At 53.7% G+C, this 27,924-nt stretch overlaps 1 protein-coding gene across 1 annotated transcript in view; it reads left to right on the top strand.

Moving 5' to 3' along the window:
- Positions 1-27,924, top strand: part of otog (otogelin) — a gene marked incomplete at its 5' end in the record, with an annotated part of 62,857 nt that overhangs the window by 31,332 nt on the left and 3,601 nt on the right. Inside the window, 32 exons of the mRNA XM_080498512.1 lie at positions 4-138; positions 213-359; positions 466-585; positions 4,468-4,584; positions 4,670-4,826; positions 4,965-4,991; positions 5,203-5,373; positions 6,356-6,631; positions 6,815-6,932; positions 7,034-7,113; positions 8,050-8,584; positions 8,677-8,924; positions 9,006-9,892; positions 10,552-11,817; positions 12,385-12,562; positions 12,708-12,859; positions 13,261-13,350; positions 13,424-13,610; positions 15,293-15,513; positions 18,661-18,799; positions 20,792-20,986; positions 21,411-21,620; positions 21,703-21,807; positions 21,901-22,005; positions 22,138-22,239; positions 22,546-22,644; positions 24,381-24,421; positions 24,863-24,938; positions 25,374-25,552; positions 26,205-26,309; positions 26,482-26,601; positions 26,717-26,762. Of these exons, the coding sequence (XP_080354638.1) occupies positions 4-138; positions 213-359; positions 466-585; positions 4,468-4,584; positions 4,670-4,826; positions 4,965-4,991; positions 5,203-5,373; positions 6,356-6,631; positions 6,815-6,932; positions 7,034-7,113; positions 8,050-8,584; positions 8,677-8,924; positions 9,006-9,892; positions 10,552-11,817; positions 12,385-12,562; positions 12,708-12,859; positions 13,261-13,350; positions 13,424-13,610; positions 15,293-15,513; positions 18,661-18,799; positions 20,792-20,986; positions 21,411-21,620; positions 21,703-21,807; positions 21,901-22,005; positions 22,138-22,239; positions 22,546-22,644; positions 24,381-24,421; positions 24,863-24,938; positions 25,374-25,552; positions 26,205-26,309; positions 26,482-26,601; positions 26,717-26,762 (6,634 nt within the window). The remainder of the gene's footprint in view (positions 1-3; positions 139-212; positions 360-465; positions 586-4,467; positions 4,585-4,669; positions 4,827-4,964; positions 4,992-5,202; positions 5,374-6,355; positions 6,632-6,814; positions 6,933-7,033; positions 7,114-8,049; positions 8,585-8,676; positions 8,925-9,005; positions 9,893-10,551; positions 11,818-12,384; positions 12,563-12,707; positions 12,860-13,260; positions 13,351-13,423; positions 13,611-15,292; positions 15,514-18,660; positions 18,800-20,791; positions 20,987-21,410; positions 21,621-21,702; positions 21,808-21,900; positions 22,006-22,137; positions 22,240-22,545; positions 22,645-24,380; positions 24,422-24,862; positions 24,939-25,373; positions 25,553-26,204; positions 26,310-26,481; positions 26,602-26,716; positions 26,763-27,924) is intronic.

Below are 27,924 nucleotides of genomic sequence, written 5' to 3'. Positions count from 1 at the left end.
CAGAGCAGCAGCCACCAGCTGCTCAGTGTTTCCGCCGAGAACCTGGACTGTTTCCACGACGGCGTCATTTGTAGGAAGTCTCTGCGGATCAACGTGGGAAGATCCTCCATCGCTCTGGACCACCACAGTGGGGAGCCGGTAAGACCTGGTCTGCTGCTCCTTCTGGTCTGCTGCTGCTCAGGTGACCATACCTGCCTTACCCCCCGGTACAGAGCCCCTCCAGTGTGGTGGACAGGAAGCAGAAGGTGCTGGTCTGGCCGGTAGGGTACTTCACCGTGGTCCATTTCCCCGAGGACGAGGTCACTGTGCTCTGGGACCGCAAGACCACGGTCCACATCCAGGTGGGCCCGCGCTGGCAGGTACGAGGTCCCGGTGCCCCCCGAGGGCCCCCATATACAATATATACACACACGCAACCTTCAGTTGTGAGGGTCTTCCAACCAGAGGTGGTCCTGGTGTGTCCAGGGGAAGCTGGGCGGTCTGTGTGGGAACTTCGACCTGAAGACGGTGAACGAGATGCGAACGCCCGACTACATCGACTCGCCCACCGCCCAGGAGTTTGGGAACAGCTGGACTGCTACAGAGGTGAAGCCCCTTGATCTACATGTCATCACACAGCCCGGGGGGGCGGGGGGGGGGGGGGGGGGGGGGCTGAAACACCAGCCAACATATGATCCAGGTTGATTTGGGGGACTTGACTTAGATCAGATCCTTATAAAAACCTGTTTTCCTGAGTGTGTCCCTGGTGTGTTTGGATTGCTGGGGAAGCAGGGGGCCTGGCTCTGGGGCCCCCGGGCCACCACTGGCTCTGGGGCCCCCGGGCCACCACTGGCTCTGGGGTCCAGTCTTGCCCCCGGGGCACCTCAGGGTAGTCCCCCATGTTGGCCGGCCTGTGGCGGTGCCGGACTGGCCTCTGGGGGGGATTGGGGGTTTGGGTTAGGGTCTTTGGTCGGTCTTCCCGGGGACACTCATTGAAAAGAGAAGGAAGGAAGGAAGGAAGGAAGGAAGGAAGGTTGACTCTTGTACCAGTTTACTTCCTGTGTTGACTAACGTTGTTGTTGTTGTGCAGTGTGTGAACAGCCCAGACGTCAGTAACGTTGTTGTTGTTGTTGTTGTCCAGTGTGTGAACAGCCCAGACGTCAGTAACGTTGTTGTTGTTGTTGTTGTGCAGTGTGTGAACAGCCCAGACATCAGTAACGTTGTTGTTGTTGTTGTTGTGCAGTGTGTGAACAGCCCAGACGTCAGTAACGTTGTTGTTGTTGTTGTTGTGCAGTGTGTGAACAGCCCAGACATCAGTAACGTTGTTGTTGTTGTTGTTGTGCAGTGTGTGAACAGCCCAGACATCAGTAACGTTGTTGTTGTTGTTGTTGTGCAGTGTGTGAACAGCCCAGACGTCAGTAACGTTGTTGTTGTTGTTGTTGTGCAGTGTGTGAACAGCCCAGACGTCAGTAACGTTGTTGTTGTTGTTGTCCAGTGTGTGAACAGCCCAGACATCAGCAACGTTGTTGTTGTTGTTGTTGTGCAGTGTGTGAACAGCCCAGACGTCAGTAACATTGTTGTTGTTGTTGTTGTTGTTGTGCAGTGTGTGAACAGCCCAGACGCCAGTAACGTTGTTGTTGTTGTTGTGCAGTGTGTGAACAGCCCAGATGCCAGTAATGTTGTTGTTGATGTTGTTGTTGTTGTTGTGCAGTGTGTGAACAGCCCAGACGCCAGTAACGTTGTTGTTGTTGTTGTTGTTGTGCAGTGTGTGAACAGCCCAGACGCCACTAACGTTGTTGTTGTTGTTGTTGTTGTGCAGTGTGTGAACAGCCCAGACGCCAGTATCGTTGTTGTTGTTGTTGTTGTCCAGTGTATGAACAGCCCAGACGCCAGTAACGTTGTTGTTGTTGTTGTTGTTGTTGTTGTGCAGTGTGTGAACAGCCCAGACGCCAGTAACGTTTTTTGTTGTTGTTGTTGTTGTTGTGCAGTGTGTGAACAGCCCAGACGTCAGTAACGTTGTTGTTGTTGTTGTTGTGCAGTGTGTGAACAGCCCAGACATCAGTAACGTTGTTGTTGTTGTTGTTGTGCAGTGTGTGAACAGCCCAGACGTCAGTAACGTTGTTGTTGTTGTTGTTGTGCAGTGTGTGAACAGCCCAGACGTCAGTAACGTTGTTGTTGTTGTTGTCCAGTGTGTGAACAGCCCAGACATCAGCAACGTTGTTGTTGTTGTTGTTGTGCAGTGTGTGAACAGCCCAGACGTCAGTAACATTGTTGTTGTTGTTGTTGTTGTTGTGCAGTGTGTGAACAGCCCAGACGCCAGTAACGTTGTTGTTGTTGTTGTGCAGTGTGTGAACAGCCCAGATGCCAGTAATGTTGTTGTTGATGTTGTTGTTGTTGTTGTGCAGTGTGTGAACAGCCCAGACGCCAGTAACGTTGTTGTTGTTGTTGTTGTTGTGCAGTGTGTGAACAGCCCAGACGCCACTAACGTTGTTGTTGTTGTTGTTGTTGTGCAGTGTGTGAACAGCCCAGACGCCAGTATCGTTGTTGTTGTTGTTGTTGTCCAGTGTATGAACAGCCCAGACGCCAGTAACGTTGTTGTTGTTGTTGTTGTTGTTGTTGTGCAGTGTGTGAACAGCCCAGACGCCAGTAACGTTTTTTGTTGTTGTTGTTGTTGTTGTGCAGTGTGTGAACAGCCCAGACGCCAGTAACGTTGTTGTTGTTGTTGTGCAGTGTGTGAACAGCCCAGACGCCAGTATCGTTGTTGTTGTTGTTGTTGTTGTCCAGTGTGTGAACAGCCCAGACGCCAGTAACGTTGTTGTTGTTGTTGTTGTTGTCCAGTGTGTGAACAGCCCAGACGCCAGTAATGTTGTTGTTGTTGTTGTTGTGCAGTGTGTGAACAGCCCAGACGCCAATAAACGTTGTTGTTGTTGTTGTTGTTGTTGTTGTTGTTGTGCAGTGTGTGAACAGCCCAGACGCCAGTAACGTTGTTGTTGTTGTTGTTGTCCAGTGTGTGAACAGCCCAGACGCCAGTAATGTTGTTGTTGTTGTTGTTGTTGTTGTTGTGCAGTGTGTGAACAGCCCAGACGCCAGTAACGTTGTTGTTGTTGTTGTTGTCCAGTGTGTGAACAGCCCAGACGCCAATAAACGTTGTTGTTGTTGTTGTTGTTGTTGTTGTGCAGTGTGTGAACAGCCCAGACGCCAGTAACGTTGTTGTTGTTGTTGTTGTCCAGTGTGTGAACAGCCCAGACGCCAGTAATGTTGTTGTTGTTGTTGTTGTGCAGTGTGTGAACAGCCCAGACGTCAGTAACGTTGTTGTTGTTGTTGTTGTCCAGTGTGTGAACAGCCCAGACGCCAGTAACGTTGTTTTTGTTGTTGTTGTCCAGTGTGTGAACAGCCCAGACGCCAGTAACGTTTTTTGTTGTTGTTGTTGTTGTTGTTGTGCAGTGTGTGAACAGCCCAGACGCCAGTAACGTTTTTTGTTGTTGTTGTTGTTGTTGTGCAGTGTGTGAACAGCCCAGACGCCAGTAACGTTGTTGTTGTTGTTGTTGTTGTGCAGTGTGTGAACAGCCCAGACGCCAGTAACGTTGTTGTTGTTGTTGTGCAGTGTGTGAACAGCCCAGACGCCAGTATCGTTGTTGTTGTTGTTGTTGTTGTCCAGTGTGTGAACAGCCCAGACGCCAGTATCGTTGTTGTTGTTGTTGTTGTCCAGTGTGTGAACAGCCCAGACGCCAGTAACGTTGTTGTTGTTGTTGTTGTCCAGTGTGTGAACAGCCCAGACGCCAGTAATGTTGTTGTTGTTGTTGTTGTTGGTGGTGGTGTTGTCCAGTGTGTGAACAGCCCAGACGCCAGTAATGTTGTTGTTGTTGTTGTTGTTGGTGGTGTTGTTGTGCAGTGTGTGAACAGCCCAGACGCCAATAAACGTTGTTGTTGTTGTTGTTGTTGTTGTTGTTGTTGTTGTGCAGTGTGTGAACAGCCCAGATGCCAATAAACGTTGTTGTTGTTGTTGTTGTTGTTGTTGTTGTTGTGCAGTGTGTGAACAGCCCAGACGCCAGTAACGTTGTTGTTGTTGTTGTTGTGCAGTGTGTGAACAGCCCAGACGTCAGTAACGTTGTTGTTGTTGTTGTTGTGCAGTGTGTGAACAGCCCAGACGCCAGTAACGTTGTTGTTGTTGTTGTTGTGCAGTGTGTGAACAGCCCAGACATCAGTAACGTTGTTGTTGTTGTTGTTGTCCAGTGTGTGAACAGCCCAGACGTCAGTAACGTTGTTGTTGTTGTTGTTGTGCAGTGTGTGAACAGCCCAGACGCCAGTAACGTTGTTGTTGTTGTTGTTGTGCAGTGTGTGAACAGCCCAGACATCAGTAACGTTGTTGTTGTTGTTGTTGTCCAGTGTGTGAACAGCCCAGACGCCAGTAACGTTGTTGTTGTTGTTGTTGTGCAGTGTGTGAACAGCCCAGACGCCAGTAACGTTGTTGTTGTTGTTGTTGTGCAGTGTGTGAACAGCCCAGACGTCCGGCCCCCCTGCAGCCTCCGGCCGCTCAGGGAAGCGTTTGCAAAGCGCCGCTGCGCCGCGCTGCTCAGCGAGGTGTTCCAGGCCTGCCACCCGGTGGTGAGCCACAGAACTGCAGCCTGAACCGTGTTTGATTCTTCGTGGTGATTCCTTCCTTGGTGCAGCGACTCCTTCGTCTCCACAGGTGGACGTCACCTGGTTCTACACCAACTGCCTTGCCGACACGTGTGGCTGCAGTCGCGGCGGCGACTGCGAGTGTTTCTGCAGCAGCGTGGCGGCGTACGCCCAGCGCTGCTGCCACCAGGGGGTGCCGGTGGACTGGCGCTCGCCCTCCCTGTGTCGTGAGTCACGGCTCCGCCTCTTCTTCCACCAGATGCTTTCGTTGTGTTTCAAAGTCTGTTGAAAAGTATAAAGTACTACTAAAGTACAGCTTTAGTACTTCAGTTTCTGAAGGGTTTCTCTGGTTCTTCCCTCTGCAGCTTCTGACTGTGAATTCTACAACAAAGGTAAAGCAGCCGCTTCACTTCTGCAGCACAAACTCCGACTCAGAGACAGACACGTTGTCTTCATGTCTTTCTGTCACATTACATTGACTGCAGTACTTCGTGTACCGTGAACCTTCAAGTTTCCACAGTGACTTTAGTACAAAACGTTTGTGAGTTGAAGCAGGAAGTGATGGTTGGTGGTGAGTGACGCAGTAACTGAACTCCTCTGCAGTTCTGGGCCGAGGCCCCTTCAGGCTCTTCAGCTTCAGGGACCGAGGCACCCTGCTGGGGGCGGAGAGGCCCAGCGGCGCCGTCCTCCTGCAGCGAGGGACCCTCGGCTCCGCCCCCCACTTCCTGTCGCAGTTCATGATGACGCCGGGCCTCAGCAGAGCTCGACCCCACGGTGAGGCCAGATGTCCTCTGCTCTCTTCCCGGGAAATACTGTCCCCCAGACCCCCTGCTGGTCCCGGGAAACACTGTCCCCCAGACCCCCTGCTGGTCCCGGGAAATACTGTCCCCCAGACCCCCTGCTGGTCCCGGGAAATACTGTCCCCCAGACCCCCTGCTGGTCCCGGGAAACACTGTCCCCCAGACCCCCTGCTGGTCCCGGGAAACACTGTCCCCCAGACCCCCTGCTGGTCCCGGGAAATACTGTCCCCCAGACCCCCTGCTGGTCCCGGGAAACACTGTCCCCCAGACCCCCTGCTGGTCCCGGGAAATACTGTCCCCCAGACCCCCTGCTGGTCCCGGGAAATACTGTCCCCCAGACCCCCTGCTGGTCCCGGGAAATACTGTCCCCCAGACCCCCTGCTGGTCCCGGGAAATACTGCCCCACCCGAACCCCCTGATAGTCCCAGACCCTTGTTTCTGTTTGTGGGTTTGTTGGTTTGTTGATGTTTTTGGCAGCCAAAGTCACACATTCAGCAAATGTGGACACATGAACACAACATATATCAGCAGACAATGGAGAAATATTCAGATTCCACTTTATTGCCATGTGGATTCTAATCCAATAAGACATGTCAATTATTGTTAGTAAATAAAACTTAACCGAATGAGATTTTCTCACTTCTTTCACAAATCAATGACGAAGCGTTTCCTGTCTGGCAGCAGCGCGGCGCCGTTCCTGCTCTAGTGATATCTGGAACCACATTGTGTGACTGTTGCAGCAGAATGCTGCAGTGAAGGATTGTGGGTAGGGAGCGTTAGCATTCTCCTGTGTTCAGAGTAATGTTGAGGTGTTGGCGCGACGCTGCTCGGCAGTATAACATGTTAGTGAGTCCTCCTGGTCCTTTGGTTGCTATAGTAACACAAACACTGCACAGCCTTGACTCGAGTTTTGTTCTTCAGTTTGTTCCTTTGTGTTTCCTCTTTCATCTCCACAGACACGTCGCGGGTTTCCTTTGAAGCCGCCGACAGGCCCAACTACTTCCTGTTTGCGAGCAGCGGCCAGGTGAGGCTGGCCAAGTGGGAGGACAGTGATGCATTCTGGGACAGAGCCACGTTCGTCCTCCACAGGAACACCTGGATCCCCGGCTTCGACTCGCTGGAGTCCCTCGCTGCGCGCGGCCACTTCCTGTACGGCGCCGCGCCGCGCCTCCACCTGCTCAAGTACAGACACACCGACAGCTTCCGCAAGGCCACGCTGTTCACACTGACCGGTCAGCACACACACACACACACACACACACACCCAGCAGGGGTCTACAGCAGACCATAAGACTAGACCACCAGGACGCCGGGCCACAGACCCTGATGAGACTCTTTTCGACACGACGAGCCTGAACTGTTGGTTCTTCATGTTTTGACGTGGTGAGAGTTTAATGCCCCCCCCCCCCCCCCAGGCCCCGGGTCCGACACCCCCCCGGCTCCTCGCTGCCAGTGGAGGTACGAGTCCTGCGTGAGCCCCTGCTTCAGGACCTGCAGCGACCCCTCTGCTGAGGCCTGCCCCTCCGTCCCCCCGTAAGACCTGCAATACTTTACATTCATGCACTTGACATTTCAGCTGGAAAAGTGTTTTTCTCTGTGGTCCAACACGAAGCGGTCTGTTGTGGTCTGTCCAGGGTGGAGGGCTGCCTCCCCGCCTGCCCCCCCCACACCGTCCTGGACCAGGTCACACGCCGATGTGTCCACCTGGAAGACTGTGAGTCGGCGCTGGTCTACGTCACGCTTCACACGTACTTGTTGGTCACAGTAGGCAGTTCTTGGAGGACAGGACGGTGAGGACACATGTCCAATGTCTTCACTGAGAAGCAACAAGGTTCCAGCTGCAGTCGTTCTTCGACGTGTTCAACAACACAAACATCAGTCACAATGCAACATTCTAGTTTTTTCACATAAATGAAAGAACTTGAGGAACCAACGACCACGTCAGAAACATCGTTTCACAGCAGTCACTCGTTTTATTCACGTGTTTTTAATGTGAGTAAAGGATGATTGGCGCCTCATTTTTCAATATTTTGGTCATTAAACTGTAAAAAATCAACTTTTATATCTACTTTCTTTGGGAGGGTTCATACTGACACATTTTGTTTCTGTGGATTTACAGTAAGTCCTGCTGTATTTTTTAAACTTGACCCTAACACCTTCAACACGTGATTGTTTTGTGCTCCTCCAGACACTCTTAGTGGAACATGACAGTTCAGCACTGCAACACGCAGGTTCTAGGAAGATCCTGTTTGCTTCACGTCACAGCGCCGAGAAGTGACTGTGTTGTCGTTGGCTCTATATAAATAAAGTTGTATTGAATTGAATGTTGACATTGGATTAGAATGTTCGTGACAAACTGAACTGATCCAGCTCAGATCTTCACATGAACTCACATCTTGAATCAATTCTGTATTTGAACTTTGACCCGAGCCGGTAGAAACGACCTGGAGGTGAGCTTCAGACTCCGAATCGTTCACTAAACCTTCAACGATGATGTACTTTTAAAATGGGCAACGTAGGAAGAGCAACAGAATTGTTTGTCAACAAAAGAGCGATTTATTGCTGCTAAGCTCCAAACGCCGCCGCCGGCCTCGTTTCTCCCTCCTTAAAGTTCCGCCGTCGTCTGACGCTCGTTCTCCGCTGCTTTCAGGCATCAAGGCTCCGGTTCTTCTTCCCGTGACCCCGACGCCTGCAGGTTCCACTGCAGCCTCCACCTCCTCTGTGCCTTCCACCACCAGCAGTTCCTCCACCGCCCCCTCTACGCCTCCACCCACCTCGCCCCCTTCCCCGGGTCTGAGTGTCCAGACCGGCTCCTCCACCGCTTTTACACTTCCCAGCACGGTGAAGCCCCCGGTAGCACCCCCTACTGTGAGACCGGAGGTGGTGGAGCCTCCTACTACTGTCAGAGGGACAGAAGCTCCGCCCACAATCACTGCTGACACAACAACGCTCAGCTCCATCAGTCCGTTTGACGCCACCACCTCGGGAAGGAGCGCTGCTCCCTTCGCCATCACGGCTCTGTTCTGGATCACCTCCACCTCCACCTCCACCTCCAGAGTCACGGACTCCGTCCAGACGCTCCCCGCCGCCTCCGCTGCGACCCCGCAGGCCGGCGGCGCCCCCGCCGGGACCACCGCTGCCGCTCGGGGGACGACCACCATCGGGACACCTTCTCTGGTGCGGCCGTCACAGGAGACCACAAGAACCACAGTGGTTCCTCCGGCTGGAACCTTCTCCACACAAAGTGCTGCTCCACCCACTGCGCTTTCCTCTCCAGACACCACAACTACGTCAGCCGTGCCGCAGGGGGTCCCGGCCACTCCTTTACCGAGCACAGCCCCCCCTCCCGAAACCCCGCCGTCACAAGAGCCTGGGACTGTGTCCCTGCCGGCAGCGACGCCCCAGAGACCGACCCAGAGACCGACCCAGAGACCGACCCAGAGACCGACCCAGAGACCGACCCAGAGACTGCCCCAGAGACCACCCCAGTCCGTCACGGCACCTCGGACCACCACCAGTCCAGAAGTATCAGCACCCGGTACCACCGGTGGGCCTTGGCATCCCGGCTCTACTGACTTCACCACTTCCTCAACGACCCTTCCCGAGTCTCCAACACCAACTGTTTCCCCCGCCGCCCCATCGTCTTCCGCCCCAACATCTGCCGCCCCATCGTCTTCCACCCCACCGTCTGCCGCCCCATCGTCTTCCACCCCATCGTCTGCCGCCCCATCGTCTTCCACCCCATCGTCTTCCACCCCACCGTCTGCCGCCCCATCGTCTTCCACCCCATCGTCTGCCGCCCCACCGTCTTCCACCCCATCGTCTTCCACCCCATCGTCTGCCGCCCCATCGTCTTCCACCCCATCGTCTGCCGCCCCACCGTCTTCCACCCCATCGTCTTCCACCCCATCGTCTGCCGCCCCATCGTCTTCCACCCCATCGTCTGCCGCCCCATCGTCTTCCACCCCATCGTCTTCCACCCCACCGTCTGCCGCCCCATCGTCTTCCACCCCATCGTCTTCCACCCCACCGTCTGCCGCCCCGTCGTCTTCCACCCCATCGTCTTCCGCCCCATCGTCTTCCACCCCATCGTCTTCCACCCCACCGTCTGCCGCCCCATCGTCTGCCGCCCCATCGTCTTCCACCCCATCGTCTTCCGCCCCAACGTCTGCCGCCCCATCGTCTTCCGCCCCATCGTCTTCCGCCCCATCGTCTGCCGCCCCATCGTCTTCCGCCCCATCGTCTGCCGCCCCATCGTCTTCCGCCCCAACGTCTGCCGCCCCATCGTCTTCCGCCCCATCGTCTGCCGCCCCATCGTCTTCCGCCCCAACGTCTGCCGCCCCATCGTCTTCCGCCCCATCGTCTTCCGCCCCATCGTCTTCCGCCCCATCGTCTGCCGCCCCATCGTCTTCCGCCCCAACGTCTGCCGCCCCATCGTCTTCTGCACCCTCATCTACTGCCCCATCGTCTGCCGCCCCATCGTCTTCTGCCCCGTCACCCCTGACCTCGGAGGACCAAGAACCAAGAACCACGACTGAATCCACAGCACCTAAAACTCCTGCAGCTGCTGCAACATCGTCTGTCGCTCCTGAAGCAAAGATCACAGACACGTCTGTGGTGTCCACCTCCACCTCCACCTCCACCTCCACCTCCACCTCCACCTCCACCGTCTCCAGTGAGAGGAGCTCCTGGTCTGCAGCAGTTACCGAGGGAACCACCGCCACCTCCACCCCTGCAGACGCTGTAGAACCCTCCACCTCACCCACTGCTCCTCCAGTGACAGAGGACAAAACCCCCCCAGCCCCTCCAGCCCCCCCAGGCCCTCCATCCCCCTCAACCCCCCCAGCCCCTCCAGCCCCCCCAGGCCCTCCATCCCCCTCAGCACCCCCAGCCCCTCCATCCCCCCCAGCCCCTCCATCCCCCCCAGCCCCTCCAGCCCCTCCAGCCCCTCCAGCCCCTCCAGCCTCTCCATCCCCTCCATCCCCCTCAGCCCCCCCAGCCCCTCCATCCCCCTCAGCCCCCCCAGCCCCTCCAGCCCCTCCATCCCCTCCATCCCCCTCAGCCCCCCCAGCCCCTCCATCCCCCTCAGCCCCCCCAGGCCCTCCATCCCCCCCAGCCCCTCCAGCCCCTCCAGCCCCTCCATCCCCCTCAGCCCCCCCAGGCCCTCCATCCCCCCCAGCCCTTCCGACACAGACCACAGCCGGACCAACATCATGGGGTTCAGTCCATCTGGTTTCTAGCGAGCGTACCTCTGAGCCCTGGCGCCCCCCCCACCGGGAGACCTGGTCCACCGCCGTTCACAGACACACAGTGGCGCCGACGGGGGCCACCCAGCATGAGGTCACTTCCCCTGAGACGACGCTCCTCCCCCATGGCCCCACCCTCACTTCCACCTCATCTTCATCATCAGCCTCCTCATCCTCCACCGCACAAACTGCCACTCCTCCTGAAGTCTCCACTGTGGGACTGGTCCCCCCCCCCCACCCCCCCCACCACAGCACCACCAGACACACCCCCACTTCAACCTCAGACTCCTGAGCCCCTCCTCACCACCACCCATGCTGCAGCGCCCCCTGCTGTTGTGGGCACCACCCTCCGGCCCGTGGTCGATACGGAGACGACGCGTCCGGTGACGGGCAGGGTGGAGGCCTCCACCGGGGCGGCGACCACGTCCCCGTCATCCGGGTCGCCTCCCCGCAGGACGACGTCTGCAGCCGCCCCCCGCCCGCCGCCCGACTCCGACAGAGTGACCACGCGGCTCACGTCCACCTCAAGACCTACGCCCGGCGTATCAACCGCCACCGCCACGCGCTCGTCTCCGCCCCGGACCACGCCCAGAGGTCCCGTCACAACAAGGGTGACGCCCAGAGCCACGCCCACCGAGAGGCCGTCCGTGAGGCCGGGCACTGCCAGGATTACCATGACAACCAGGCCCCCGGCGGCAGGGGCCTCCAGAGCGACCCCCGCTGGCCCCTGGACATCTACACCCAGACGCAGCACCACCACCATTTCGGGACCGACGTCTGCTACGCCTGTAGAGCCCGTCACTACCGTCACTACAGTCCAACACACCGATACAACCACGGCAGGCCCCCACCCGACCACTACATCCACTCCAGCGCCACCCATTTCCATGGCAACAAGCCACGCTGCCTCCACACACATCCCAAGCACCATGACGGCGGAGTCCAGCTCGCCTGACAGGCCTGAAGGAACCCGTGTGACCCCAGCAGCCCCCCCTCCCCCCTCCACAGTGCTGGGCGCTACCCAGGAGCCTGGACTACACCCTCAGACTACAACGTCACTGCCGTCCTCCACCCTGGGCTCCACGACGGAGGATCACGTCACTCTGGGTGCGGCGACCAGCGGAGCGGCTGAGGAGTCGCGGGCGACGGTGGAACCTTCCAGGTTCTGCACCGTGAGTCCAGCCGGAGCTCAGCTCCACCTCCGTCCTTCCATTCAAACTCCACCCTCAATCTGTGTGTTGGTTATTACTTACATACTAGTTTTACTGTTACCGCTGTATTTTCTGATCACATGTTTTTATAAATATGTTTCTACTAAACGCTGAACGAACTTTTCCAACTCAAACGATTTGAAAGTAGGATTTATAAACATTCTGAGCTCAAACCTCTTGCTGGTTTATTAGAGTCCCTGACCCTGAACCCTGAACCCTGAACCCTGACCCTTACCCTAAACCCTGACCCTTACCCTAAACCCTGAAACCTGACCCTTACCCTAAACCTGGCCCTAACCCTAACCCTAAACCCTAAACCCTAGCCCTTACCCTAAACCTGACCCTAAACCCTAAACCTGACCCTAACCCTAAACCCTAAACCTGACCCTAACCCTAAACCCTAAACCTGACCCTAAACCCTAAACCTGACCCTAACCCTAAACCCTAAACCCTGACCCCTGACCCCTGACCCTCACCCAGCGCTCCAGCCACCCTGGATCTTCATGTGTTGTGTTCTTGTGCCTCCAGCCTCCGTACGCCCAGATTGTTGATGAATGCACAAAGTACATCTGCGTCAACAACCAGCTGATCCTGTTCAACAAATCCCAGAGCTGCCCCTTCGCCGCCGACCCCCCCAACTGTGGCCTGCTCGGCTTCGCCGTCCTGGTCAACGGAGACAAGTGCTGTCCTCAGTGGGACTGTCCATGTGAGGAGACACACGACACTCGTGTTCATTTCTAAAGCTGTTGTACCAAGGACTATTAGAAGTTGATGTATATGTACAGAACTTCCTTGGCTGGCCTGTAGGGGGAGCTGAGTTCTTGCATGAACCGTCTGTCCGGTGTGTCCAGGTCGATGTTCGCTGTTCCCCGACCTGAACGTCCTCACATTCGATGGAACCAGCGTGGCCGTTTACAAGGCAGCTTCTTACATCGTGACCCAGCTGCCCAATGAGACCGTCAGCGTTCTGGTTCAGGAGTGTCCCGCTGACTCGCCGTCGCCCGTAAGTACAAATACCCTCTATCACATTCTTCTGAAGTCTTTTTATGGTTCATCTGTTTCTCCAACAAAGTACATTTCATTAGAGTTATGGATGATGAATATCGGTCAATCACATCAGATTTGTTTTTCAGTTTTGGATGTAAAATTGTCTGAACTCAATATATGATGTGGGTGTTTGATTACACATTTATGTAAAGGCAATATATATCTTACTTTATTTCTATAACAGATAATCCAGTCCCCTTTTCACATTATTCATCCTTCTGAATATTTCTGACAATCAACTGAACTAAAATAATTGATGTAGAGTTGGGTTTGGGGTTCAGTAAAGGGTTCTAATATTCCAGATCAATGTGGCTGATGTGTCAGATTGGACTTGAACGTTCCTGTTCTCCTGTCCAGCTCCTCTGGAACTCCACCTCGCTGTGCCTGGCGGCGCTGAACGTGTCCCACCAGAACAACCACGTCGTGGTGGAGCGGCTGCAGAGGAGGGTGAGTCCGTCCGCCGCACTGCGTCCAGTCACCCTCACACACGTGGGATCAAAGTGAGGAACTTCTCTTTCAGCTCTATATCAACGCCCGCTACGCCAAACCTCGGTTCAAGAAGTACGGCTTCGAAATCTACGACACGGGCAACATGTACCTGATCCGCAGTCCGTCGGGCCTCAAGCTGCAGTGGTTCCACAGCACCGGCATGATGGTGGTCGACACCGGCAGCTACACCCGCAGGCTTCCCACCCTGGGCCTCTGTGGTGAGGGGGGCGGGGCTAGCTTAGCTTAGCTTAGCTTAGCTTCGTATTAATGTGGTTCATCAGTGAGGGTTAGGTTAGGTTAGGGTTAGTATTAATGTAGTTCATCAGTGAGGGTTAGGGTTTAGGGTTAGGGTTAGGGTTAGTATTAATGTAGTTCATCAGTGAGGGTTAGGTTAGGTTAGGTTAGGGTTAGTATTAATGTAGTTCATCAGTGAGGGTTAGGTTAGGTTAGGGTTAGTATTAATGTAGTTGATCAGTGAGGGTTAGGTTTAGGTTTAGGGTTTGTATTAATGTAGTTCATCAGTGAGGGTTAGGTTAGGTTTAGGGTTAGTATTAATGTAGTTCATCAGTGAGGGTTAGGTTAGGTTTAGGGTTTGTATTAATGTAGTTCATCAGTGAGGGTTAGGTTAGGTTTAGGGTTAGTATTAATGTAGTTGATCAGTGAGGGTTAGGTTAGGGTTAGGGTTAGTATTAATGTAGTTCATCAGTGAGGGTTAGGTTAGGTTAGGGTTAGTATTAATGTAGTTGATCAGTGAGGGTTAGGTTTAGGTTTAGGGTTTGTATTAATGTAGTTCATCAGTGAGGGTTAGGTTAGGTTTAGGGTTAGTATTAATGTAGTTCATCAGTGAGGGTTAGGTTAGGTTTAGGGTTTGTATTAATGTAGTTCATCAGTGAGGGTTAGGTTAGGTTTAGGGTTAGTATTAATGTAGTTCATCAGTGAGGGTTAGGTTAGGTTTAGGGTTTGTATTAATGTAGTTCATCAGTGAGGGTTAGGTTAGGTTTAGGGTTAGTATTAATGTAGTTGATCAGTGAGGGTTAGGTTAGGGTTAGGGTTAGTATTAATGTAGTTCATCAGTGAGGGTTAGGTTAGGTTAGGGTTAGTATTAATGTAGTTGATCAGTGAGGGTTAGGTTTAGGTTTAGGGTTTGTATTAATGTAGTTCATCAGTGAGGGTTAGGTTAGGTTTAGGGTTAGTATTAATGTAGTTCATCAGTGAGGGTTAGGTTAGGTTTAGGGTTTGTATTAATGTAGTTCATCAGTGAGGGTTAGGTTAGGTTTAGGGTTAGTATTAATGTAGTTGATCAGTGAGGGTTAGGTTAGGGTTAGGGTTAGTATTAATGTAGTTGATCAGTGAGGGTTAGGTTAGGTTAGGGTTAGTATTAATGTAGTTCATCAGTGAGGGTTAGGTTAGGTTAGGTTTAGGGTTAGTATTAATGTAGTTCATCAGTGAGGGTTAGGGTTTAGGGTTAGGTTTAGGGTTAGTATTAATGTAGTTCATCAGTGAGGGTTAGGTTAGGTTAGGTTTAGGGTTAGTATTAATGTAGTTTATCAGTGAGGGTTAGGGTTTAGGGTTAGGTTTAGGGTTAGTATTAATGTAGTTCATCAGTGAGGGTTAGGTTTAGGTTTAGGGTTAGTATTAATGTAGTTGATCAGTGAGGGTTAGGGTTTAGGGTTAGGGTTAGTATTAATGTAGTTCATCAGTGAGGGTTAGGTTAGGTTAGGGTTAGTATTAATGTAGTTGATCAGTGAGGGTTAGGGTTTAGGGTTAGGTTTAGTATTAATGTAGTTCATCAGTGAGGGTTAGGGTTAGGTTTAGTATTAATGTAGACGATCGGTTAGGGTTAGGGTTAGGGTCAGGTTTAGTATTGATGTAGTTGATCAGTGAACTTTACCCGCCGCAGGGCTCTGCGACGGCGACCCTACCAACGACCTGACGATGGCCAACGGCACGGCGCTGGGAGGCGGCGAGGACCCGGCGCCGTTCATCGACAGCTGGCAGCTTCCCAACACCACCAGCTACGTCAGCCACAGCCGGCGCCGCCAGCTCAACTGCTCTACCAGCGACTGCTCCACCTGCCTTGCTATGCTGCAGGGCCACAGCTTCACGCCTTGCCACACCTTCGTACGTCTGGAGCTCAGGAACCCTATCCTTAACCCTAACCTAACCTTAACCTCACCCTGCTCAGGAACCCTAACCTAACCTCCCCCTAACCTATACCTAACCTAACCTCACCCTAACCTAACCTATACCTAACCTATCCTCCCCCTAACCTAACCCTAACCTAACCTCACCCTAACCTAACCTATACCTAACCTATACCTAACCTATCCTCCCCCTAACCTAACCTTAACCTCACCCTGCTCAGGATCCCTAACCTAACCTCACCCTAACCTAACCTCACCCTAACCTCACCCTGCTCAGGAACCCTAACCTAACCTCCCCTTAACCTATACCTAACCTAACCTCACCCTAACCTAACCTATACCTAACCTATCCTCACCCTAACCTAACCTATACCTAACCTAACCTCACCCTAACCTAACCTATACCTAACCTATACCTAACCTATCCTCCCCCTAACCTAACCTTAACCTCACCCTGCTCAGGATCCCTAACCTAACCTCACCCTAACCTAACCCTGCTCAGGATCCCTAGCCTAACCTCCCCCTAACCTAACCCTAACCTAACCTATACCTAACCTAACCTCACCCTAACCTAACCTATACCTAACCTATACCTAACCTATCCTCCCCCTAACCTAACCTTAACCTCACCCTGCTCAGGATCCCTAACCCTAACCTCACCCTAACCTCACCCTGCTCAGGATCCCTAGCCTAACCTCCCCCTAACCTAACCCTAACCTAACCTATACCTAACCTAACCTCACCCTAACCTCACCCTAACCTCACCCTGCTCAGGATCCCTAGCCTAACCTCACCCTAACCTAACCTATACCTAACCTAACCTCACCTAACCTAACCTATACCTAACCTTCACCTAACCCTGCTCAGGAACCCTAACCTAACCTCACCCTAACCTTACCCTAACCTCACCCTGCTCAGGAACCCTAACCTAACCTCACCCTAACCTCACCCTAACCTAACCCTGCTCAGGAACCCTAGCCTAACTTAACCCTAACCTAACCTCACCCTAACCTCACCCTAACCTAACCCTGCTCAGGAACCCTAACCTAGCCTCACCCTAACCTCACCCTGCTCAGGAACCCTAGCCTAACTTAACCCTAACCTAACCTCACCCTAACCTAACCCTGCTCAGGAACCCTAACCTAACCTCACCCTAACCTCACCCTAACCTCACCCTAACCTAACCCTGCTCAGGAACCTCACCCTAACCTCACCCTAACCTCACCCTAACCTCACCTTAACCTAACCCTGCTCAGGAACCTCACCCTAACCTCACCTCTTAGGTAAAAGTAGAGTATTTCACTGTTGAGTACTTCAGTAGCTGCTTTGAATGATGAAGTTTTATGTTTGAAATTCTGACAAAACAATGAACATATTCAGCTCATGTACATCTTTCATCCATCCATCATCCATCCATTCATCATCCATCCATCATCCATCCATCCATCATCCATCCATCCATCATCCATCCATCCATCATCCATCCATCATCCATCATCCATCCATTCATCATCCGTCCATCATCCATCCATCCATCCATCCATTCATCATCCATCCATCATCCATACATCCATCATCCATACATCAGCCATCCATTCATCATCCATCCATTCATCATCCATCCATCATCCATACATCCATCATCCATACATCAGCCATCCATTCATCATCCATTCATCATCCATCCATCATCCATCAATCCATCCTCCATCCATCCATTCATCATCCATTCATCATCCATCCATCATCCATCCATCATCCATCCATCCATCATCCAGCCATCATCCATCCATCATCCATCCATCATCCATCCATTCATCATCCATTCATCATCCATCCAGCATCCAGCCATCATCCATCCATTCATCATCCATCCATCATCCATCCATCCATCCATCATCCATCCATCCATCATCCAGCCATCATCCATCCATCCATCATCCAGCCATCATCCATCCATTCATCATCCATTCATCATCCATCCATCATCCATCCATCCATCATCCATCCATCCATCCATCCATCATCCATCCATCATCCATCCCTCCTTCCAGCCATCATCCATCCATCCATCATCCATCCATCATCCATCCATCCATCATCCATCCATCTATCCATCACAACATCAGTGAATATAAAGAAGTATAGTGTAAATAGTAAGAGGTAGTACTAGTATCAGTATCAGGTATGAAGAGATGATATTAGTCAGTCATTTGCCACCAGAGGTTACGAGGTGTTTTATAAAGAGCGTAACATTTATCATTCCAGTAAATACATTCAATAGATACATTAAGTATTAGGGTCAGTACTCGTTAGGGTTAGGGTGAGTACTCGTTAGGGTTAGGGTTAGTACTCGTTAGGGTTAGGGTGAGTACTCGTTAGGGTTAGGGTTAGTACTCGTTAGGGTTAGGGTGAGTACTCGTTAGGGTCAGGGTTAGTACTCGTTAGGGTTAGGGTGAGTACTCGTTAGGGTCAGGGTGAGTACTCGTTAGGGTCAGGGTGAGTACTCGTTAGGGTCAGGGTGAGTACTCGTTAGGGTTAGGGTGAGTACTCATTAGGGTCAGGGTGAGTACTCGTTAGGGTCAGGGTGAGTACTCGTTAGGGTCAGGGTGAGTACTCGTTAGGGTTAGGGTTAGTACTCGTTAGGGTTAGGGTGAGTACTCGTTAGGGTCAGGGTTAGTACTCGTTAGGGTTAGGGTTAGTACTCGTTAGGGTTAGGGTGAGTACTCGTTAGGGTCAGGGTGAGTACTCGTTAGGGTCAGGGTGAGTACTCGTTAGGGTTAGGGTTAGTACTCGTTAGGGTCAGGGTGAGTACTCGTTAGGGTCAGGGTTAGTACTCGTTAGGGTCAGGGTTAGTACTCGTTAGGGTTAGGGTGAGTACTCATTAGGGTCAGGGTGAGTACTCGTTAGGGTCAGGGTTAGTACTAACACTGTCTTCACAGGAACCCGCGCCCCGCCCTGTACTGGGTCGGTGGCCGTGAGGAGAGGAAACTCCTTCCAGTCTCAACGCTGTCAGACCCAAAGCAGCCAAGAAGTCCAGAGAAACTCTAAGATAGTAGTTGTGTAGTATTGTTGTGTAGCAGCTTGTGTCACCAGGCTGAGAGGAGGTTGTGCTTGTCGGCAGGTCCCGCCCAGCGCCTTCTGTGAGGTCTGGGTCCGAGATGCAGAGTACGTCAACAACCAGTGTGTGGCGCTGGCGGCTTATGTGGCTTTATGCCACAAATTCAATATCTGCCTGGAGTGGCGGCGTCCAGATTACTGCCGTAAGTATCCGCTCACCTGCAACTAACCCTAACTAACTAACTCTAACCCACCTGCAACTAACTCTAACCCACCCCCGTCTCGCCCACGCGGCCTCCGTCTCGCCCACGCGGCCTCCGACTCGCCCCCGCGGCTCCCGACTCGCCCCCGCGGCTCCCGTCTCGCCCCCGCGGCCCCCGTGGCCCCCGTCTCGCCCACGCGGCCTCCGTCTCGCCCCCGCGGCCTCCGCCTCGCCCCCCGCGGCCCCCGTCTCGCCCACGCGGCCCCCGTCTTGCCCCCGCGGCCTCCGTCTCGCCCCCCGCGGCCCCCGTCTCGCCCACGCGGCCTCCGTCTCGCCCCCGCGGCTCCCGTCTCGCCCCCGCGGCCCCCGTGGCCCCCGTGGCCCCCGTCTCGCCCACGCGGCCTCCGTCTCGCCCCCGCGGCTCCCGTCTCGCCCCCCGCGGCCCCCGTCTCGCCCCCCGCGGCCCCCGTCTCGCCCCCGCGGCCCCCGTCTCGCCCACGCGGCCCCCGTCTCGCCCCCCGCGGCCCCCGTCTCGCCCCCGCGGCCCCCGTCTCGCCCACGCGGCCTCCGTCTCGCCCCCCGCGGCCCCCGTCTCGGCTCCCGTCTCGCCCCCCGCGGCCCCCGTCTCGCCCCCCGCGGCCTCCGTCTCGCCCCCGCGGCCCCCGTCTCGCCCCCCGCGGCCCCCGTCTCGCCCACGCGGCCTCCGTCTCGCCCCCGCGGCTCCCGTCTCGCCCCCGCGGCCCCCGTGGCCCCCGTGGCCCCCGTCTCGCCCACGCGGCCTCCGTCTCGCCCCCGCGGCTCCCGTCTCGCCCCCGCGGCCCCCGTCTCGCCCCCCGCGGCCCCCGTCTCGCCCCCGCGGCCCCCGTCTCGCCCACGCGGCCCCCGTCTCGCCCCCCGCGGCCCCCGTCTCGCCCCCGCGGCCCCCGTCTCGCCCACGCGGCCTCCGTCTCGCCCCCCGCGGCCCCCGTCTCGGCTCCCGTCTCGCCCCCCGCGGCCCCCGTCTCGCCCCCCGCGGCCTCCGTCTCGCCCCCGCGGCCCCCGTCTCGCCCCCCGCGGCCCCCGTCTCGCCCCCGCGGCCCCCGTCTCGCCCACGCGGCCTCCGTCTCGCCCCCGCGGCTCCCGTCTCGCCCCCGCGGCCCCCGTGGCCCCCGTGGCCCCCGTCTCGCCCACGCGGCCTCCGTCTCGCCCCCGCGGCTCCCGTCTCGCCCCCGCGGCCCCCGTCTCGCCCACGCGGCCCCCGTCTCGCCCCCGCGGCCTCCGCCTCGCCCCCCGCGGCCCCCGTCTCGCCCCCGCGGCCCCCGTCTCGCCCCCGCGGCCCCCGTCTCGCCCACGCGGCCTCCGTCTCGCCCCCGCGGCCCCCGTCTCGGCTCCCGTCTCGCCCCCCGCGGCCCCCGTCTCGCCCCCCGCGGCCTCCGTCTCGCCCCCGCGGCCCCCGTCTCGCCCCCCGCGGCCCCCGTCTCGCCCCCGCGGCCCCCGTCTCGCCCACGCGGCCCCCGTCTCGCCCCCCGCGGCCCCCGTCTCGGCCCCCGTCTCGCCCCCCGCGGCCCCCGTCTCGCCCACGCGGCCTCCGTCTCGCCCCCGCGGCCCCCGTCTCGGCTCCCGTCTCGCCCCCCGCGGCCCCCGTCTCGCCCCCCGCGGCCTCCGTCTCGCCCCCGCGGCCCCCGTCTCGCCCCCCGCGGCCCCCGTCTCGCCCCCGCGGCCCCCGTCTCGCCCACGCGGCCCCCGTCTCGCCCCCCGCGGCCCCCGTCTCGGCCCCCGTCTCGCCCCCCGCGGCCTCCGTCTCGCCCCCGCGGCCCCCGTCTCGCCCCCGCGGCCCCCGTCTCGCCCACGCGGCCCCCGTCTCGCCCCCCGCGGCCCCCGTCTCGGCCCCCGTCTCGCCCCCCGCGGCCCCCGTCTCGGCCCCCGTCTCGCCCCCCGTGGCCCCCGTCTCCTGGACGTTAGTGTGGTTCCTGTTGGGTCCAGTAAGGACCGTCGTCTCTTTGTGTCTGTCCAGCCTTCGTGTGTCCCGGCGTCCTGCGCTACCAGGCCTGCCTCCCGGCCTGCACCGCCCCGTCCTGCCCCAACCACGACTTCCACTCCGACCCCGCCCCCGACCAGTGCTCCGGCCTGACGGAGGGCTGCGTGTGTCCTGAGGGGACCCTCCTCCACCGGCCCTACTCCGCCCTCTGCATCCACCCTGAACAATGTGGTACGACACACACACACACACACACACACACACACACACACACACACACACACACACACACACACGAGAGCCTTGAATCATGAACTGACTGTTTGAATGAGTAAAAAGAGTAAAAAGAAAATGAAATGTATTTATTTTTTTGTTTGTTTTTGTTTTGTTTTGTTTTCTTTGATGGAAGTATATGTTCTAACTTAGATTGAGAATATTATTATTCATCATTATTGTCAATGAGTATTTTCATTTATGTACTTATTTATTTATTTTCTCTTCATTTATTGCTCAGAAATTTGGTGAATATTTGTTGGTGTATTTTCTTATTTTTTCAATAATGCCATATTTTTAAATTGTTCAAATTGTTGGTTGCTGTGTTGCAGTATGAATATTAAAAATAAAAACAATCAAACTGAGCTGTGAATGTGTGCAGCCTGCACCGACAGCGCCGGCGTCCCGCGGTCCCACGGCGAGACGTGGACGGCCTCCAGAGACGCCTGCTGCATGTACCGCTGCGACAACGACACCGTGGTGCCCGTGGAGTACAACTGCTCCAGCAGGGCGGCGCCGGCGTGCAGCCGGGGCGGCGAGGTGGTCGTCGGCCTGGCGGACGACGGCGGCTGCTGTCCTCGGAAAGTCTGCGGTGAGGCCCGGGGGTCCCGCGGGCCCCGCCCGAGCCACGCGCTGAGGCCCGAGGGCTAACGTGTTGACCTCTGACCCCGCAGTGTGTAACCAGACCCTGTGCGACCACACGCCTCCGGGCTGCGCCTACGGGGAGAAGCTGGTGTCGTACTACAGGCGGGACTCCTGCTGTCCGCACTACGTCTGTGGTGAGTCTTCATGGTCTCTGTGAGCAGACGTCAAGCCTCCACCTGCAGACGTCTTCTGATGCACCACCCTTTGTCTCCGTCCGGACGCCACAGAGTGCGACCCCGACCTCTGTGAGTCCCCCGTCCCGGCCTGCAGAGACGACCAGCGTCTCATCGCCTCCAGAGCCGAGGGCAGCTGCTGCCTGGCGCACATCTGCAGTCAGTCTCACCGAACCCGCCTCCACCTGCACGTCTGCTCCACCCACTCACCTGTCTGACCCTGTGGCTGTGTGTGTGTGTGTGTGTGTGTGTGTGTGTGTGTGTGTGTGTGTGTGTGTGTGTGTCCTGCAGTGTGTAATCCCTGTATGGAGGCGCCTCCCGTCTGTCAGGACGGTGAAGTTCTGACTGTCGACGGAAACACGACGGATCGCTGCTGCCCGGACTACCAGTGTGGTAAACACACACACACACACACACACACACACACACACACACACACACACACACACACACACACACACACACACACACACACACACACACACACACACACACACACACACACACACACACACACACACACACACACACACACACACACACACACACTCACTTACACAAGGTTAATGTTGTCTGAAACCATGAACACATCAATGATGAGAGGTGTGTGTGTGTGTGTGTGTGTGTGTGTGTGTGTGTGTGTGTGTGTGTGTGTGTGTGTGTGTGTGTGTGTGTGTGTGTGTGTGTGTGTGTGCGCAGTGTGTGAGCCTTACAGGTGTCCTCAGCTCAGTTGTCCCATGGGGACGTCGGTGGCGTCCGTCTCCAGTCCCAGCAGCTGTTGTCCAAACCAGACATGTGGTACGCCTCGTCGTGACGTAGATCTACACCGTGTAGAAAACCTACATCTCAGACTAGAGCTACACTCGGTAGATCACTTGTCCTCTCTTCCACTCTGAATGGGACGCTTGTTCACTTTTCGTCAGTCATGATAAATCCTCTCTGAAGATTTCACGTCCGGTGAGGAGTTTTTTGCAAAACGTTGGTAAAATATCAACAAACCAGTCGATCAAAACCAAATCAACAAATACAAATAAAGAAATAAACACACACAGAGAAAAACAGAAGCTTTTGCCCCATGTTTTGTTGGAACAGGTCATTAAAATGTCCACTTTAACTGGGTTCTGAACAATCAACACATCATGACTCGTCTCAGGTTTTTATCTCAAAATGTAGTTTTATATGTGGATCAAAGCAAAACGTGTTTTATCATCAGAACATGTTTATTCTAATATTCTTGATTCATTTAGCAGCTTGTTCTTTTCTTCCACACTGGATGTGGGGTTCTGTGTCAGCTCTGGTTACCTACTGACTAACTACTGACTACCTATTGACTAACTACTGACTAACTACTGACTAACTACTGACTACCTATTGACTAACTATTGACTAACTATTGACTAACTACTGACTACCTATTGACTAACTATTGACTAACTATTGACTAACTATTGACTAACTACTGACTCACTACTGACTAACTACTGACTAACTATTGACTAACTATTGACTAACTATTGACTAACTACTGACTAACTACTGACTATCTATTGACTAACTATTGACTAACTACTGACTACCTATTGACTAACTATTGACTAACTATTGACTAACTACTGACTAACTACTGACTAACTACTGACTAACTATTGACTAACTATTGACTAACTATTGACTAACTATTGACTAACTATTGACTAACTATTGACTACCTACTGACTCACTACTGACTCACTACTGACTCACTACTGACTAACTACTGACTAACTACTGACTAACTACTGACTAACTATTGACTAACTACTGATCACCTACTGACTAACTACTGACTAAGTACTGACCACCTACTGACTAACTATTGACTACTGACCACCTACTGACTAATTACTGACTAAGTACTGACCACCTACTGGCTAATGACTGACGAACTAATGACTAATTAATGACTGATGACTGACTAACTACTAACTAACTATTGACTAACTACTGACTGAATAACTACTAATTAACAACTGACTAACTACTGACCAACTACTAACGACTGACTGACTGACTAACTAACAACTGACTAACTACTGACTAACTAACTACTAACTAACAACTGACTAACTACTGACCACTAACTACTGACTAACTACTGACCAGCTAACCCAGGATTCAGTCCAGGTCTTCAGCTGTTTGGACACAAAAGGAGTTTGCAGGTAGAAAAGGAAAGCCAAAGGAAACCCAAAGTTCTCTATATGTTCTATAATCTAAAGTCTATAATCTTTAGTGACGTTGTTTACAACTGGTCGATGTTTTCAACTGGTCAATGTTGTCGACTCAGGAGTGACCAGAGTTTAGATTCAGTGACAATTAGTTCAAGTTTAACCTTTCTTCACAACAAAATGTTGTCATTGTCCTGAAACAACAAAAGATGAAAGCTGAATTGTTGAAAACATCAAGTTGAACGTTTTCTTGCAGGATATCAGGGAAATAGACAAGTAAATAAGTTGTTGTTGTTGTGTTTGACACGATGGTCCTGTTTCTGTCCTCAGAATGTTCCTGTGACAAGATCTCCTCTCCAAAATGTGCTCTGGTGGGTTCTTTGTTCTTTGTTCTTTGTTCTTTGTTCTTTGTTCTTCCTCTGAGACGTTCTAACGATCAGAACACCACTGGTTTACACCAGTTAGTTATCTGCTGAACCAGGGTCTGTTGTTCTCTGCTCCATCCTCTCACCTGAACCGGCCTGGGCCTGGTTCTGCAGGTTCCTACTCCTCTGGGCCTGGTTCTGCAGGTTCCTCCTCCTGTGGGCCTGGTTCTGCAGGTTCCTCCTCCTGTGGGCCTGGTTCTGCAGGTTCCTCCTCCTGTGGGTCTGGTTCTGCAGGTTCCTTCCTGTTCCGTTCCACAGTGGCTCTGTTAATTAGTTTGGTGTCTCTGTTAAAGCTCCTAGAAATGACTGTGTTGTGTTTGGTCCTTTATAAATAAAGTTAATTGAATGTAAACAAGGGTCCCTGTGCTCCTGTGGTACCGTGTGCAGGGCGAAGCCGCCCAGCTGGACCGGCTCTTCCTATCCGACCCGCTGAACCAGTGCTCCTGCAAGAGATACAAGTGTGGTGAGTTCTGCTGGAGAACCTTGTTCTCTGCTTCAGGGTCTGCAGGCCTTGTTCTACTTCTACTTTCAATGTGTTAAAACACAAATGACATGTTTTAGTTTCATTCAGTGACGTAGAGACGTTCATGTCTCAGTGACCACTGATCCCAGATCAGTTGTCATGGTAATACTACATGTTGTACCATGTTTTATGTTTTATCTCCATTTATTATTAAATCTGTTTTTGAAGGTTTTTTTTTCATCATTCCTGTTTTTGTCTGGAAACTTGAATCAGTAGGTCTGTTTTGTGACCTTTGACCTCTCTCTCTCTCTGTGTGTGTGTGTGTGTGTGTGTGTGTGTGTGTGTGTGTGTGTGTGTGTGTGTGTGTGTGTGTGTGTGTGTGTGTGTGTGTGTGTGTGTGTGTGTGTGTGTGTGTGTGTGTGTGTGTGTGTGCAGTGCGCGAGGCGGTGTGTGTGTTTGGTGAGCGTGGCGTCCTGCGTCCAGGCCAGACCCTGGTGGAACAGGGGGAGGACGGTCTCTGTGTCAGCAGGCAGTGCAGCCGCAGCCTGGACCCGGCCAGCGGCTTCCCTCTGCTGAGGACCAGCAGCAGCAACTGCTCCGCCCACTGCCAGCCGGTACCACGCCCTGCTGGCCGCTCTGGACTCCCTCATGTGTTTCAGAACTTCAAAGTCTTTTATCCCTCATGTTTTTCAGAACTTCAAAGTCTTTCTTTAATCCCTCATGTGTTTCAGAACTTCAAAGTCTTTCTTTAATCCCTCATGTGTTTCAAGAACTTCAAAGTCTTTCTTTACTCCCTCATGTGTTTCAGAACTTCAAAGTCTTTCTTGAATCCTCTCATGTGTTTCAGAACCTCAAAGTCTGTCTTTGATCCCTCATGTGTTTCAGAACCTCAAAGTCTTTCTTTGATCCCTCATGTGTTTCAGAACTTCAAAGTCTTTCTTTAATCCCTCATGTCTTTCAGAACCTCGAAGTCTTTCTTTAATCCCTCATGTGTTTCAGAACCTTGAAGTCTTTCTTTACTCCCTCATGTGTTTCAGAACTTCAAAGTCTTTCTTTAATCCCTCATGTGTTTCAGAACTTCAAAGTCTTTCTTTAATCCCTCATGTGTTTCAGAACCTCGAAGTCTTTCTTTAATCCCTCATGTGTTTCAGAACCTTGAAGTCTTTCTTTAATCCCCTTATGTGTTTCAGAACTTCAAAGTCTTTCTTTACTCCCTCATGTGTTTCAGAACTTCAAAGTCTTTCTTTAATCCCTCATGTGTTTCAGAACCAGATGTACGTTCCTCCAAAAGACCAGTCGACGTGCTGCGGAGTCTGTAAGAACATTTCCTGCCTCTATGAGCACGAGAATGGAACCAGCAGCCTCTACAAGGTGAGACGATCCTCCATGATGAATGACTTGGTCTCAGGGCTAGTCTCACAGTTAGTCTCACAGTTAGTTTTAAAGTTAGTCTCAGGGTTAGTCTCAGAGTTAGTCTCACAGTTAGTTTTAAAGTTAGTCTCAGGGTTAGTCTTGGTCTCAGCTGGTCTCTGGATGTCTCCAGCCGGGGAAGTCGTGGGTGTTGAACTGCCGGAGGTTCGACTGCGCCGAGACGCCGTCTGGACCGACGCTGGTCTCGTCCTCCTTCAGCTGCCCCCCTTTCAACGAGACCGAGTGCATGAAGGTCAGAGGTCATCCGGCCGACACCCCCATTCTGTTCTGCTCTCTGGAGGGCTGTGGGGTTTGTTTGTTTGTGTTTGTTTGTTTATGTTGTGGTAATCTGCCTGCTCTGCTCTCAGGTGGGTGGGAGTGTCGTCAGCTTCATGGACGGCTGCTGCAGGACGTGTGAGTATCGGAACTGGTCTGGTCTGGTCTTATCCGAGCGTCTGGCTGCAGTCCACCAGCTTAGCTTAGCTTAGTGTAGCATAGTGTAGCGTAGCATAGCATAGCGCCGTAGGCTGAAGGGCGCCCCCTCCTGCTCAACATGTTCCCAACATGTTGCCCTTCAGTTTCAGCCGCCTCATCCTCCAGCTGGATCCAGATGTTGGTCTGCTCCAGCTGGATCCAGATGTTGGTCTGCTCCAGCTGGATCCAGATGTTGGTCTGCTCCAGCTGGATCCAGATGTTGGTCTGCTCTGCTGTTTGTTCACATTTGATCCTTTTCAGTGAACGAATCAAAACGTCACTGAAAACCATCTGCTGATGTCGAAGTGGTTTGTGGTTCATGTTCCTTCCTGTACCGCCCCCCAGGTACTGGAGTCCCTCTGCTCCCTTTCCCCGTTAGCCCCTTCACTCCCACACTTCACACAGACTGTGAAAGAGGTACCACAACAACAACAACAACCACAACAACAACAAGGCTTGTCAGTGCCATTGTTGATATTCAACAATGTACTTCCTCCAAAGAAAGAACTTTAAAACACACTGAAGGTCTGACTGTCGTCTGCGTAGAATCGTCTTCTCGGCTCGTCTCGTTTCTGGTCCTCCTGAAAACAAACACAAACTCGTCTGTAGAAAATCTGGACACGATGTTTATCCAGGCCAGGAAAGTGACGCCACACCTGAGAGGACAGACGCCACATGTCCCCCGGACCACGTGTCCCCCGGACCACATGTCCTCCAGCACTGTCTGGACAGTGCATTGTTGACTGCCAACAATGTGCTGTTGGTAGTGGCACAGTCGTCTGCCGGAGTCGTCCGGACTCGTCTGCATGTCTCGTCAGTAGGAGTTGGTGGGGGGGCTGCGGTGGAGACGACTGACAGGGGCGCCGAGGCATGAGTCCTTTATTTACCTTAAACTTAAACTGGTGTTAAACTGGTGTTAATCTGATGTTAATCTGGTGTTAAACTGGTGTTAATCTGATGTTAATCTGGTGTTAAACCGGTGTTAAACCGGTGTTAATCTGGTGTTAAACTGGTGTTAATCTGGTGTTAATCTGATGTTAATCTGGTGTTAAACTGGTGTTAATCTGGTGTTAATCTGGTGTTAAACCGGTGTTAAACTGGT

Source organism: Blennius ocellaris (assembly GCF_963422515.1).
Source record: "Blennius ocellaris genome assembly, chromosome: 1".
NCBI lineage: Eukaryota > Metazoa > Chordata > Actinopteri > Blenniiformes > Blenniidae > Blennius > Blennius ocellaris.
Note: the sequence above shows the minus strand (reverse complement) of the source record. Positions and strands in the feature narration are given on the sequence as shown.